The sequence below is a fragment of the Geospiza fortis genome, unplaced genomic scaffold, assembly GCF_000277835.1.
Source record: "Geospiza fortis unplaced genomic scaffold, GeoFor_1.0 scaffold40, whole genome shotgun sequence".
In the NCBI taxonomy this organism is placed as follows: Eukaryota; Metazoa; Chordata; class Aves; order Passeriformes; family Thraupidae; genus Geospiza; species Geospiza fortis.
This window is the reverse complement of record NW_005054297.1, coordinates 3,499,405-3,513,911: the sequence shown is the minus strand read 5'-3', so window position 1 is coordinate 3,513,911 and position 14,507 is coordinate 3,499,405. Positions and strand designations below refer to the sequence as shown.

At 34.7% G+C, this 14,507-nt stretch overlaps 1 protein-coding gene across 1 annotated transcript in view; it reads right to left on the bottom strand.

Moving 5' to 3' along the window:
- Nucleotides 1-14,507, bottom strand: part of SLIT2 (slit guidance ligand 2) — a 278,830-nt gene that overhangs the window by 27,971 nt on the left and 236,352 nt on the right. Inside the window, exons 26-31 of the mRNA XM_031055462.1 lie at nt 14,172-14,243; nt 11,566-11,729; nt 6,337-6,461; nt 6,109-6,206; nt 4,570-4,709; nt 700-726 (exon numbers count right to left, since the gene is read on the bottom strand). Of these exons, the coding sequence (XP_030911322.1) occupies nt 700-726; nt 4,570-4,709; nt 6,109-6,206; nt 6,337-6,461; nt 11,566-11,729; nt 14,172-14,243 (626 nt within the window). The remainder of the gene's footprint in view (nt 1-699; nt 727-4,569; nt 4,710-6,108; nt 6,207-6,336; nt 6,462-11,565; nt 11,730-14,171; nt 14,244-14,507) is intronic.

The window sequence follows — 14,507 nt, the reverse complement described above, 5'->3', positions numbered from 1 at the left end:
TATAAATACGCTGCCATTGATAATGGTAGGTCTCAGATTGTATATATGGTCAGATTACAGAGAAGATGGTTTATCTCTGTTAGTGTGTGATAGGTGCTAAGCAGAAACTTAAAAAAATTAAAAATCAAACACCCAAAGTTAGTGCCATAAATCTTTTCAATATTACCTTTCTTCTACCATAGCCCCGGATTAATATGGTCATTTCAGTTTCTTTAGATATTTACAGCAAATAAGAAGCCACAGAAATGAGGAGCAAGATGATTGCCATTTGATACTCCAGCATATTTTCTAGTAACACAATCTATTGAAAATTTTAAAGCAGAACAGTGCTGTAAGACAGAGAATACATTAGCATGGAACCAAGGGATGGCTTTAAGTTGAGAATAATAATGTAAGCTTACAATAATGTAAGCTTTTTTTCAGTCCTATATCAATGTCTGCACAAGTTTTAATACATCTGAAAAAAGACATTGAATGCAGTATTAAAGTACTCCTGCACAGTGATCTGCATCTTTGACAATACTCTTTTGACATGTATTCAAAGCAACAGCCAAGTGCCTAATTTCCAGATTTGCAGTGAGCTTTCTAAGTTATATCTATATACAATTTGGTCATTTGTAATAACTGAAATCCATGCACCTTTAAAAAAGGAAAGTGAGAAACCAAAGTATGTGAAAATAGGTTTAAAAGACAACTGACCTTTTTCCACTTCATTCAGATTAGCAGCTTGCAGTGACAAAGACAGAAGAGACAAGAGACTTTTTACATTGTAATACAACAGCATAGCACATTAAGCTAATGCACAACTATAGCAGCAGAGAGGTTGATATAGCAAACAAAGCAAGCTTCAAAGTCTCACCTCCAGCAGAACAAAACAAACAGAAAGGTAAGAAATACATGCCACCAGTGGTGTCAGAGAGGTTTTACTTCTGATCAGTTAGTTCTGTGATCTAATGACTGATGACAATGAGCAAGAGAAATGATTATCTGTAATCTATAGAATGTACATACAATGACCTGAAGTTTACTAGACTGGGGCTAAAATAAAGGAGATGGTAATGTTAAGAGAATAGCAAGATTAAAGAGTGCAGGACATAGTGAGTATTTTAAATGTTTCATTTCTCCAGGTTCCATCAGAAACCCTGAATGTCTGTTGATTCCATTTGCTTACTGTTGTGCCACAGTTACAGTCTGTGATCTTAAGAAAGCTCATATTAGAGTGCAAATACCATTCTCTGTCTTTCCACCTGTAACTGTGGTGGTTGCTGTAAAACTTAACTGAGGCAGAGCAAAACAGATTCCTGATTCTTATGCAACACAATAACCTTTCTAACTGCCTGTTTTTAAGACAACACAATATAGTTGAGAGGTGTCGATTTTCAAGGGATTGTTAAAAAAGTCAAAAAGAGGCTGTTAGGTTTTACACTGCAACATTCTTTACAGTTCATTTTGGATTCTAACAAACCCTCCACATAAAAAGAAGGCTTTGTAGAAGAATGATTTACATTTCATACCAGCACATTTCAGCTGATTTCTTCCTTATACTGTGCTGCTGAAATGTAAAGCATATTTGCAGGTAATCATTCACCAAGGAAAATATTCTGGGCTGGTGCAATTCCATGTTGAGTATATGTATGCTGTGACATGTTGAACAAGGACAATTGAGGGCATTGTCAATCTAATTAAAAGAGGACAGGACAAGCCTACAGTAATATTTTTCTAGTATATACACTGTGCCACTTGGAGGCTCAGGGACTTTCTGAACTAGAGATCAATACATCTGAATTTAAAATTTTTATATATACTGAATAAGAACATATAGCCTGTTTTCCTGATTGTTAAGCTACTTTAAGCCAGCTGATACATGAATTCATTTAGTGAAAAATCCTTTCATAAAAAGTAAACATTAGAAATATGCATATCTGATTTTAACCTGTTAGGACAAATATCAAAATCCAAATGTTTACAAAGTTCCCCATGAAAATTACTGTATACATACTTGACAGGGATTCTGTTATTTATCTTTCAGCTCAGGTTAAAGGCCTGAGAAAAATAAAAGTTCTACAAATTATTTGATACCTCATACACACTTGAGGCAACTGTACAATTACATTATATTCTGAACATTACCCTTTTGAGATCCTGATGTGCCCAGACTGCTTTCAGTCTAATTCTTAATACTGAAGCTTATTTATTATGTAAGACCATGGATGACAGATGTGAGGACCCCTTGGCTAGCTCAATGTTTTACATTTTCACCTTATAACTAATTTCAAAAATCACTGAAGATCTTATGCAATGTGTCCTATTCTTAGATGCTTTGTAGGATAGACAGTATATTGTAGAATTCTGTACTTTCCTCTGTGGAATGGAAAACCTAAATTTTTGCTACAATTACTACAAAATGAGTTGAGGCTCTAGTGATGCATTTAAAAGCAAAGCATGCTTTTTTAAAAAAGTGTTGAAAAATGTCTGATGAGCTATTGTAAATTCTCAACAGTTTTAAACTGGAGGCTTAAACTTACTGATTAGAAATAGATTGTTTAGATTTCTTTTAGAGCTGGTGAGAAGGCTCTCACCTACTCTCATGTCTTACTGACTTCAGTAGATATTATGAGCAGGCATTGTATCTATAAAACTCATTTTGTGATTATGGTAAAATTATGCACAGATATGAAAAAAAATTAAAAATGCATTGTATTGTATTATGACTGAAGAAGTACTACTGCAATACAAACATCAAAAATTTTATCAATGTTTATTCTCTCCTTTTTTCTCTATTCATAGAGGTATATAGAGAAATGCATCAATTTTTATTTCAACTGCAAATTAAAAATTTACATTTCATTTACAATACTCCAAAAATGCAACAGGCACACTTAACCAACGTTTTAGGCTAGGACATATAGACAATCCTTTGTATCCACTTTATGGATAGTTAATAAAAGCAGTCCTTCCCATGGTGTCCTGTGAATCCAACAACCAGACTCTAACAGTTAAAGGCATCCAAAGTAAGGTTGAAAATATAGAAATGAGCAACACAGGTAAAAACACCTGCAAAGCTGCAGAGGAGGAATGCATTTGCAAATGAACTATCTCCTACGTAATAGGTATATGACACCTCTTAGCATGAAGCCACTGAAGAGCAGTACTGGATTGATGTGACTTTGCTCTGCCCTCTTCCAGCCTACACAAGAGAATATCTGACCCCATTCTTAAAGGAAATAGCAACTCATCCCAGGGGAGCTGAACTTACTCACCTATACCTGAAATATTAACTGTAGGAGAACTGCTGTTTCTACTTACTGAGGCTGCTACCTGTTGTTCCTTTCCAAGGCTTGAACTGTCAATTGCACTTAGCTATTAAGGTATTGGTACTTGGCAAAACAGTACTTTCTCTTACGAGAAGATTATGTCTGTCCTTCACATATGGATCATCCACGTATTGTTAAATAGACTTTTTGGCTTTTGTATTGCTTTAGATATTGTAGCTTATCCTGCATAGGGGAATTTCTACCAAAAATTTACCCAGAATAAGTACTGGATGAATACCTCTAATAGAATATGAAGTTGTATTTCTTATACTTGTGTTTTACCATCTTCACTCGCTGTGCATTCCCAATATTTAAATACTGACTTTAAATTTGAATACCTGAAAACAAGGGAGCAATCCAACAGTCTCTAGAACTAGTGATGGAAACATTTTGGATGAGAAGGAGTTAGCTGGGTTTTCAATAAATGAAATTAATTCATGCATTTACCTCTCCTTACAGCTTCCCAGAGCTCAACTTTGATTGATTAAAGTAAAAATAAAGGATGACTGAGTAGAATTAATTCCCAAACTATGGTGGATGTTACATTTCTTTTTTATGCATTTCAAATCATAATGAATTTAAACTCTATGTTCTTCTAGTGGTCAGCTATCTAATAGAAAATAGATTTGTCTAATTAGAAGTCCTGTAAAAATTATCAATGCAAACAATAGATCCTACTTCCTCCATGCTGCTGTTCCAACTATCCTCCATTTCCACAGAGACCATGACAGTAAGCAAGAGATCCTCTGTCACAAAGAAAAGATGTGCTTTGGCTTGCCTGCCAGCTGACAGAAACAATAGACACTTGTCTTTTTATTTTGTGCAGGAAGCATCACACTCGGTATTAATATTTCTGGTGGAGTACAGGACAGCATCCAGGGGTGCCAAACACAGTTCCCCAATGGCAGAGAAAAATTCTCTATAGTAAAATGAGGATTAAGGAGAAAAGCAGAATATTTTTCAGATTTCTACAGCTACAGAGGTCCTCCACTGGGGTGTCTAGGCAAACAGTGAGGAGGGGCACATTTTGAATGACCTTTTAAATATAAAAATGCTACAATTTCAAAACTAAAAAAGAAATTGATGAGTGGACATTAAATCTAATTTTGACTACAAACCATACAGGAGAAAAATATGGAGAGACACCTGGTATTAAGTCAGTTGTAGAGCAGCTACTAATATACCTGCAAAGTGGAAAATATTACTCTTCTGCTAGGAATTCTTGAATTATCCATGCTTTCTCTTATACTCCTACCTGTATATTCAGGTGGACAAAGGCAAGTATAGTTATTAATTCCATCCACACAAGTAGAATTGTTTTCACAGTCATTGTCTTCACAGTCATCAACATTTACTTCACAGTTTTCACCTTCAAATCCGTCTGCACAAGTACACCTGTAATGCAGAAAACCAAATAAACACATGGACATTTTAGGTGAGGAGTCCAGACAAGGACTTCTGTAATTAATAGAATTACATTAGAATTATAATATTCCACAACAGAACATGGTTGATATAATGTAAAAAGCCCTTTTATCAAACAATTAAAAGTAGTTTTTGTATTTTAAATTACAGAAAAATGCTTCTAAAGCCATATCTTAGTCTTTAATTTAAGGACCCTGCTAAATTAAATCATGCAGCATTCCTTTTGCAAAGCATTCTTCATTTACATTGTAAGATTATATTTCTTATGGAAAGTCATCATTTTGGTTTTTTAAGGGTAAATACATGGAAAATATTGTGGAATCAGCGATTAGTACGTAATAGTAGTTTTCCACAATCATTCAGTTAAATGCACCAATATAAAACTCTCTTTAATGTACATGCATTCATATAAAGAGCCAAAGCCTGCATAAATTCTACAAAGCAGTAATTTATTTTTTTGCTTTTAATCATGTTTCTGCAAAGCAAATAAATCAAAATAGATAGTAAATGTAAAAGTCACTCAAACATGACTACACATACATTTTCATGTAGTTTGCACTACCTATAATTTCTGAAGCTTTCACTATGAGATTGCTTTGATTTTCAAAATATGTAGTGTTCAAACAAATAAATGAAAAAGATCAAATTCTGAGGCGTGACTATGTCAATTTAAATTCTTGAGGCATAGTATTAAGATGTATACACTTAATTTTTAATAGAAGACCATTTAATCCTTGGGCAGAATTTGGATTAAAAGTAAGAATAACATCATAAAGAATTGCAGGATAATGAATTGTATCTTTTTGAAGTGTCATTTCTAACAAGCTTGAGGTGTAGATTATTAAATGACTAATAATCTCACATAAGAATGCTAAAGAACTTTATTTCATAATTCATGAAGTACATCTGGAGTAATTGTACTGTGTGATTAAATAACTCAAGATTAAAAATGCTCACAGCATGTTTATCTGCTAGCATAGTGAGTTTCAAATGAATCATTAATTTTCTGTTTCACTGGGATTTGCATTTTATCATTTACATGCTGTCTGTTGAAGTAATACACACAGCAACAGATGAATTATGAGATTTTTTCAGCAGGGATCTAGCTAGCTATTAATTAACATAATGGAGTCAATACTATGCTGTCTTGACCTGATATGCCTCAACAAATCACAGTCATTTGTTACTGTTTTGAACAGATTCAAAGCTCTAGAAGCTTTCCAAGGGTGGCAACATGTTCTGAAAACATCCAAAGTGCTAAAATCTGCCTTTGTGTTGCTCTTACCAGCAAACCTAAAGATTAACACCATTAGTTTACCATAAAAATGTCAGTAGTTTTCCATCCTGCTATTACAATTAAAAAACCTACCAGAAACCATCCTTTTCTCCTTCTTTCAAATGACAAGTTCCACCATGTTGGCACGGGTTACTAATGCAAGCATGAATGGGAATATCACAGTCTTGACCCTACACAGGGAGCAACAATTATAACGTAAGAAGAAAATACACACACCCGTGGGAGACAAAGAATACTTGAAGGTTTTTAAGGATAAGCTTACATTTCAGTAAGCTTTTTTCCTCTCCATGCAGTACCTACCTTGAAACCATATGGGCACGTACATCTGTAGAAGTCAACTGGATCATTATTGCAGGTTCCATCATTTTTACACGGATTTGATAAACAGGGATTACACTTTGCAAGAATATTGACATCCACAGGCCCTTAAAAATATAAATTGGATAGTCAGAAACAAGTAACTATTAATTTACATTGGACAGGATCTACCTGAGATGTTGCTTTAATTTTTAAAATTTATATTTTAGACTTTATGGTGTTTCTATATTAATGAAATGCTGAACTGTCCTTCATTCTTTTGATGCAACCAGATAAATATGGGATTGGATTTTTGGTTTAAATACCAGTTCTTAGTTTTTGTTAAGGAGCTGACACCAAAGTGATTCCCATATTTCTATCCTCTGAAAGCTGCAGAGTTCTGATCCATGATAATTACCTTTCCTTTGTATTAACAAAATTATGAACACAATTTCAGCTTCTTTTTTTTTTTTTTGTTATGGAGTAGGAACTGACAGTGAGAAAGTGAACTATCACAAATTTCAATCTGTCCCATAATGGTATTACTGAGAACACTTCTTGAAATGTATTTCTGCTTTAACATATTTATTTATCTTCAGGATCACATAGATGGAAAAATGAAATGTAAAATTACTGTAAATTCCTTGAACATCTGCAAACTGTAATGTAAATTGCATTGTCCAGGCTATCTCACCATAAATAGCTCTATATGGTGTCTTTCTTCCTTATGGGTCAGCCACAGTTCCATGCATTACTGTGTTAGCTGAGCCCACAAATCATGTAGACTGTGCCTCAAACCTATGTGCAAGGGAAGAGTGCAATCCATGCTTGCAGTCTAGCTACTTCTATTAATGATTTATTATGAAAGAAATCAGAAATGGAAATCGACAAAACCCTAAGTTTCAGAACCCAGATTTGAGCTTTGATTTACACAAATCTTATCTATGTAATACAGATATTTTGTAGGTGTTATTTCTCTGTAGTTTCCTGGTTTTACAACCATTTCAGGGTGAATTTTCAAGTCGGGAACCATCTTTTTCAGGGTGTTTTGTTTGTTTGTTTGTTTGTTTGTTTGTTTGTTTGTTTTGGGTTTTTTTTGTCAAACAACTGAAGAAATAATTGCTTACTTGTTAGAAGTTAGAAAACACCTGTGTATGAACAATGACTAATTTTCATAATTTTTGTGAAGTTTGATTACTGTAAGAGAAAATGGGTGACTTTGTCAAATGCCAATTAAGAGAATGAAGATACATTCTCTATCCCCAGCTCTTTGGCCTGATAACAATAGTGCCTTCAGTTTGATTCAGATTTCCCCTGCTAAAAAAAGCTCCAGTTATCCACGGATGAACTGCACCTTTGAAGGATCAAACGGTGATTTCTTCTAAATGGAAAAAAAATCCCAAATTCCTGGGGACCACTACAGCAAACGCCTGATTGCTCTGTAACAGGTTTTACACAAAATGAGCCAAACTGCAGAGTTTTCAAAGCTAAAAGGGCTTTGCTTAGATAGAGGGCTTTATTCTATTTTTAAACTTAGATTGCTTAACTTTCTTAATTTTCTTTCCAAATTAATCTCACATTAATTGTAAAAGAGCTGGCCTGGAATGAAGCCATGTGATTGTAAGGATCCAGTAGGGAGTGTTAGACAAAGAGTGAAGGACCTTTTAATTTCTTTTTTTTTCAATCTGCAGTTGCTGGTATCCTTCTGTGTCACAGTCTGCAAGCAGAACACAGTCATACGCGAAGAGGTGCTTACTGCCAAAACCATAATCTGTAAGGACCATTGTTTTTTTCTCTTCATTACATTATTTTGAAAGAGAAATCTATACCTGGTCAAAGTATCTGTTAGATCAGCACACAGGGGAGGTAGAAAAGTTGAAAAAACATAATAGAATCAACATCTAGAAAGTCCTGACTGTACTATGGACTATTGCTGATTATTGAGTATATTAACAGGTTCTGTGAAAAAAATTAAGTGAAAGAGGTACATGCACAAAAATTTGTAATACTGTGCTGTAGCCTTGGAGTCAATCCTTCCTTCTATTTATTCTATCTTCTTTTCCACTTTTCATGCAATAAAATGCTAATTAATTGGCACAAATTAAAAAACATTCAGTAACTAAGCTTTTGTTCCCAAATGGATTAGCGCTCTCAATTTCACTTCCAAAACAGAGACAGAAAATGAGAACCTAAGTCTCAACAAGAGAGTAAGCAACATTATTGGATTTTGTACTTTATTTATTTCAAATGAATATATATGTAGTATCCAATATAAAGTAATAGTCTGATTTATCATTCTTCAGTTTTAAGATCACAAAAAAAGTAAAGGCAGTTTTGGAACCTATTTTCATTTTCACTATACTTTTCCCTTTATTCTTCTTACTTGCATCTATTAAGACTTGTATGTGAAAAAGAATTTGGCTTATAACCTCTTGGTTAGTTTAATTTTTCAAATTGTAGACATCTATGTTCTTGAGTAAGCCCTGAGGAAAAAAATTCTTTTGTAAACCAAGAAAAACTAACAGTATTTTATTGACACAGATATATACATGTAGCTAAGATGTTTTAAGAAAAACCATGACACAAACCCTCTCAAACCAGCTTCTAAAGAAACTTGTTGCAAAAAAAAATTGAGCTCTGACATTTTTTGACTTCTCTCTTGCATATGGCCTCTAAAGCAGTATTTGCACTGCTAATGAAATCACCAATTTTAGTACAATGCAATGGAAGTAGTATTTTCAGCTAGGTAACTCAGATTTTAAACCCAGACTTTTGAAATAAAAAAATTGCTCACACAATATACCAAATGATGTATCATAAATAATCATCTGTAAATTCATCACAGGGGAAACAAACAGTACGCATGCGTGTCTTAGGAAAGAATTCTGCTTGAGGTACACAAAAGGAAGGTCAGAAGGTTCTTAAGCAGATCACCCATTCCAGATCTACTTATAACCTTACCTGGTATCAGAAAACCACAAGGCCCTGGAATCTCTAGAAGCAGGGCAAGGATGATAAAGAGGTAAAACATTGAGAAGCTGTTAGATGCCACATTAAAAAAGGAAAGAAAAAACCCACCCAAAAATGTAGGAAAATAACTGGAGGAAGAAAATATAAATGGATGATTCCTGCAGTAAAAGAATTCATAAAATTAGAATAAGGTAAAGTGATTTTGTTGAGCTTTACGACTGGGATGTGACTTCATTGTGAAATGCCATTTTCACTGGGAACTATTCACTATGTAGGTAAAATTCAAGCATCCAATTCATTATCAATTGAATCCACAGATAGTGATAAGAGGGACTTACACATTACTCTTTTCCTGTAAATACATATACAGTAGCAGACCATCAACAGATATTCTGAAAATAGCCCTTTTGTTCATTGGCAAAAATTTTGGTTCTAATAGGAACATAGCATCTTCCTAATCTCTATTAGTCAGCAGTTCACTTTTAAGCAAAAGATAAAATTACTTATCTTTGAGCAATAGACTCAAAATGCCTTTTAGGGCCATCATGTCATTGAAAAGCTGCTGATTTGCAATCTGTAATTATGAGCATCTTCATAGGACAGTGGCAGGAAAATTATTTTTTTTCAAAAGTATCCATAACACCAGATCTCCACTCTTGGAAGTGAAACAAATACACAGCTCTTACCCTGCACAGTCATATAAAGGATCTTTTTGGATGGGCAAGAGGGAATAAGATAAAATTTCTGGATTGTCTGACAGAAATATAACAATGATTGTAGACAGACGTGCTGCAGTTTGTAAAACTGACAAAGCTAGAAAACAACTAAACAGGTTCCTCATATCCATGCAAATATTCCTTCACTTGTATCCCTACAACAATGTGCAATAAAAGCATATCTGCAATACTCTTCAGTGGATACTGGTAAAGAAAATGATCAGATGGGCCAGCAAATGTCCTATCTAAAATGAGGCTAAGAGATTTTGCAACAGATGAGTGTCATATGCAATGAACACTGCCATGACCTCAGAGATGTACTGCTTCAAGAGGGATTCACAGAGAAAAAAATCCACTGGCATCACAAGTAACAAGATAGCTTCCAGTGTTTTTTATATTAAAAAAAAAAAGGTTTTTTGACAGGAAGTCTAAAGAGAAAAGACTGAATAGATTAAATATGCAGTAAAGAACACCTTTGGATAAGACAAACTCTGACAAAGTCCCACTGCTTTGCTTTTCTAAGAACAAAATGACAAAGGGATAAAGTTCATCTTTAAAGATACATTAAAAGATTAATAAGTCAAAACAGCTTCAAGATTACTTAGACACTGAGAATAAGTTACTTCTACAATACTAAACATCCTATTCATCTGATGCCTCAGAAATCACAATGAGCTTAGTAATGGCTTACAAATACAAGAACACTTTTTTTTTTAAATTGGAGTTTCAATGTTTTTAAATCAGGACCACCAAAAATGAAGTCATATTAGAAGCTTTCTCTGTTTTCAAAATATTTAAGAAGGGATAAATCAGTGGAATAGCGAAAGATTTAACAGTAAACAAACCAAGTTTTAGCTTGATGTAAGCAAAAGGGAACTTTTCTAAAACGTAATAGCACAGTTCATAAAAAGAACCTAGGAATTAACAGACAATAATATAAGTTGTGATATAAATGCCAGCAACACTGGTACCAACATGGAGTTAAATGCCCTGAGACACTGCCCGTTTAACAACATTTTAGATCAAGACCTCTCTAGTGGTTATCACATTCCTTTATCTACCTTTATCTTGGTTTTGGTCTGGTTTGGTTTGTGCTTTCTTCTGAAATATCAGAGACATATTATACATTTAATAGCAAACTGCAAAGATTACTGATGTATTTACAGTTCTTATGGTGAACAGCTTGCAGGAAAAATGCTAAGGGAAGTGTAGATGTTTAAACTCTGTTCATGACTGAGGCGGTACAAAGTACCTGTGTACATCCTGTACTTCAATGTACTAGGTACATCATGAGGAATACTGTACTGCAGGTCCAAAGACTTTTTCTCTATTTATTTTAAGAGATAGGAATGAAAAATCTTTGAAATAAATACATTTCCTGAATGGAACCAATGGCTATATCCTTAAGTATGAGTAAAAGTGAAAAGGCTGAGTTAAGATGTTATAATAAATGTATTTTGAGTACAAAAGACTTGTAATTCACAGCTCAATTATTTGTAAAAATTAAAAATTGACACTTCAAAGAGAAAAAAAACAACAACAGTACCTTGGCAAGTAAATTTCTTAGAAGGAGTTGTGAGAAGAAGTTTATCTGCCATTTCTCCAGGACCAGCACAACGTGCAATGCCAGGTTCTTTGTATTCTGATTTTACCCAGTCAGATAGCCACTGCATATTACAATCACAATAAAGAGGATTTGCACCAATAGCCCTATGGAAAAAAGACAAATAAAAGAGGGAATAAAGTTTTAAATGGCTGCTTTTTAAGAAAGAAACAAGAAAATGGGTTGGCAAAGACAATTCCAAACCTGCTCTCCTACAACAAAAATGCCTGTTACAACACTACTGTTTGGATTTAGGTTCTAGATCAAGAAGTGATAGTTTTAGTAGAAACATAGTCCAGAAATGTAGATATTCTTAACAGAACTATGTGTGAAATTTGGTGAGCTAATACCAACTAGATCTGTTTCACTGTTGGTGTGTAATGGTGAAGATCAGCTGCATCAGCAGAATGAAACTGATCCTGGGCAATTTAACAAGATAACAAGAATAAAGTATTTCTTCTGAAGCAGTCAAGAAAATTCCACAGAATTCTGCCCTGATATTTCTCCTTTTCAGTTTATGGCTCTCAGTCTGGTACAAACCATCTGTTTCTAAGCTTCCAAATTGGATTTAATTATTTCCTCTTTGGAGCTGTCTCACTGAACTCACAAATATGTGCAGAATTCTGTAAGAGTTTTCTGCTGCATAAGTAAATAAAACCACATTATCCTAGCTTTGTGGTATTTACATAAGAATTGCTTCATTATGAAAGTGAATCCACTTTTTTAAATAAGGATCCTTGGGATTTTTTTAATTTAAAAAATTTAGCTAGAGATCTTCAGAATTAATTTCTGTAACAGATTAAGTGTTTATTTTCTCTGCTATAAACTGGAAATACTCTTAAAACTCTGAAAACAATGAGACATTGTGTAGTTAATTTGGAGGATTGAAGCCTTGTGCTATTCTGTAAAGATGTACTCATGCTCCTTTCAAGAAATACAGTAATCATGGAACTTTTAACAGATAATCACAACATGTGCAAACACTATCAGATGGCTGTATTAGAACATCCTCTTCTCCAGATGTTTCAATACTTTCCACAGCTTTGAATCAGTGGGTCTTCTAGAGATACAAGAAAGCTTTTGGCAAGCAAAGGCAGTAGGAACTACCAGAGCTGAAACACTCTTTTCTGCCCCACTGAGCAGAAAGCCCTCTCATTTTAACTTTTTAATACATTCAAGCTGTGCTCAAGAAAATATACATATTTGTCAGTCAGGCTTAAGTCAGAGCAATTAAAAAAGGAGGCTTAGTAACAAGGGAACTTCCCACGCAAACAGAAATACCTAGAATTTGTCCATTCTGTATTTGCAAAAGTGGATGTCAGCCTGAACAAACACAATTGTTCTGCTAAAATTAAAACATTAACAAGGATACTGGTATCCATTAAGAAAACAGTACCAGCAACAATCAAATCTATCCAAGTTTTACTGATATTTCACGCAGATAAATTGGTTTAATAGCAGCATTTGAATGAATTATCAATGACTGAAAGCTTAATCAATATGAAATTTCTGAGAGCTCAATGTAAAGGGACAATACTGAATGAGAAACAGATAATTAAGTTTTTAGCAACTGCTGCTGTTCAGAAACTTAAGCCCCCAGATATATCTAAAGGCACTAGTCAACATACTCCTCAAAGTCTTAATTATCCAAAACCACCATGAGGCTTGCAGAAGGGTAGCTTGTTCTGACTTAGGTTCCCAATGAAAATTAAAAACTGGAAAACTATTGTCTCAAATTATGTTCTGAAATCAGATGTGATATGTTTAGTGCCAACAAGATGCTGACAAAGAATCACAGAATAATTTTCATCCATTCTCACCTCCTGCACAAAGCAGGGGTACCTTGGTAGTCAGGCTTGCTCAGGGCTATTTCCATCTGAGCTCTGAAAATCTCCAGGGATGGAGATTCTCCTGCTTCTTTGGGCAACCTGGCTGAATCATCGTCACAGTGAAGAATTTTTCATTATGTTCAATTGTTGCAGGTTTTGATGCTTTACCCTCATTCTTCACTGTGCACCTCTGAGTTTCCATCATTGCTGTAATCCCTAGAGGCTTGAAGAGTTTTAGGTCTCTCCTTGGCATCCCCTTCTTCAGGCTGGATAAGCTCAGTTCCTGTAGCTTCTCCTTACAGCTCATATGATCTAGCCACCTCCCAGCCCTGCCTGCCCCTCTGCTGGATTTACTGCAGTTCATAAACATCTGTTTTGTACTGGAGGAACTGGACACTTAGTCCAAATGTGGCCCTAGGAGGGCCAAGCAGAAAGGAGTTATCAGTATCCTCAGTCCCCTGGCTGCTCACTTTCAAATTCAGCCCAGAGTGTCTTTAGCCTTCATTGCCATAAGGACACAGGGCAGACAAGTTCAATTTGCAGCCCAAGCAGCAAGCCCAGGGTTTCTCTGCTGAGCTGCTGACAGCTCTCTGGCCAGTGGCCATCCTCTACACAAGCACGAGCTTCTTCCAGAGAACTTTGCATTATATCTTTGTTTGGCTCTATGAAATTGGCTAAGCATAACAAAAAAAAAATACAGTACACAAGCTGAATACTCACAGATGTGATAAGGCTGAAAGATCATTAAATGCTCCTTCAGGAACAACAGAAATATCATTGCCATGTAAAGACCTTAAAGAGAGAAGAAACAACAATATCAATGCAGAAAAAATCATCAGGTTAACTTGGCAAATTTCATCTTCTTTCAACAGTTTTCATCTTTTCACATATTTTTTTCCTTCCAGTTCCTCGGTGTTTCCAACTGTTTCTAGTTTCATTTCTGTTTTTTTTTGGAAAACTCTAACTAGCAGCCTACTTGTCATTTGATTTTTTTCATCCTGGGTTTTCATAAGAAATACAAATACTGTATTTTAAAACTGAAAAATAAAAATTGAT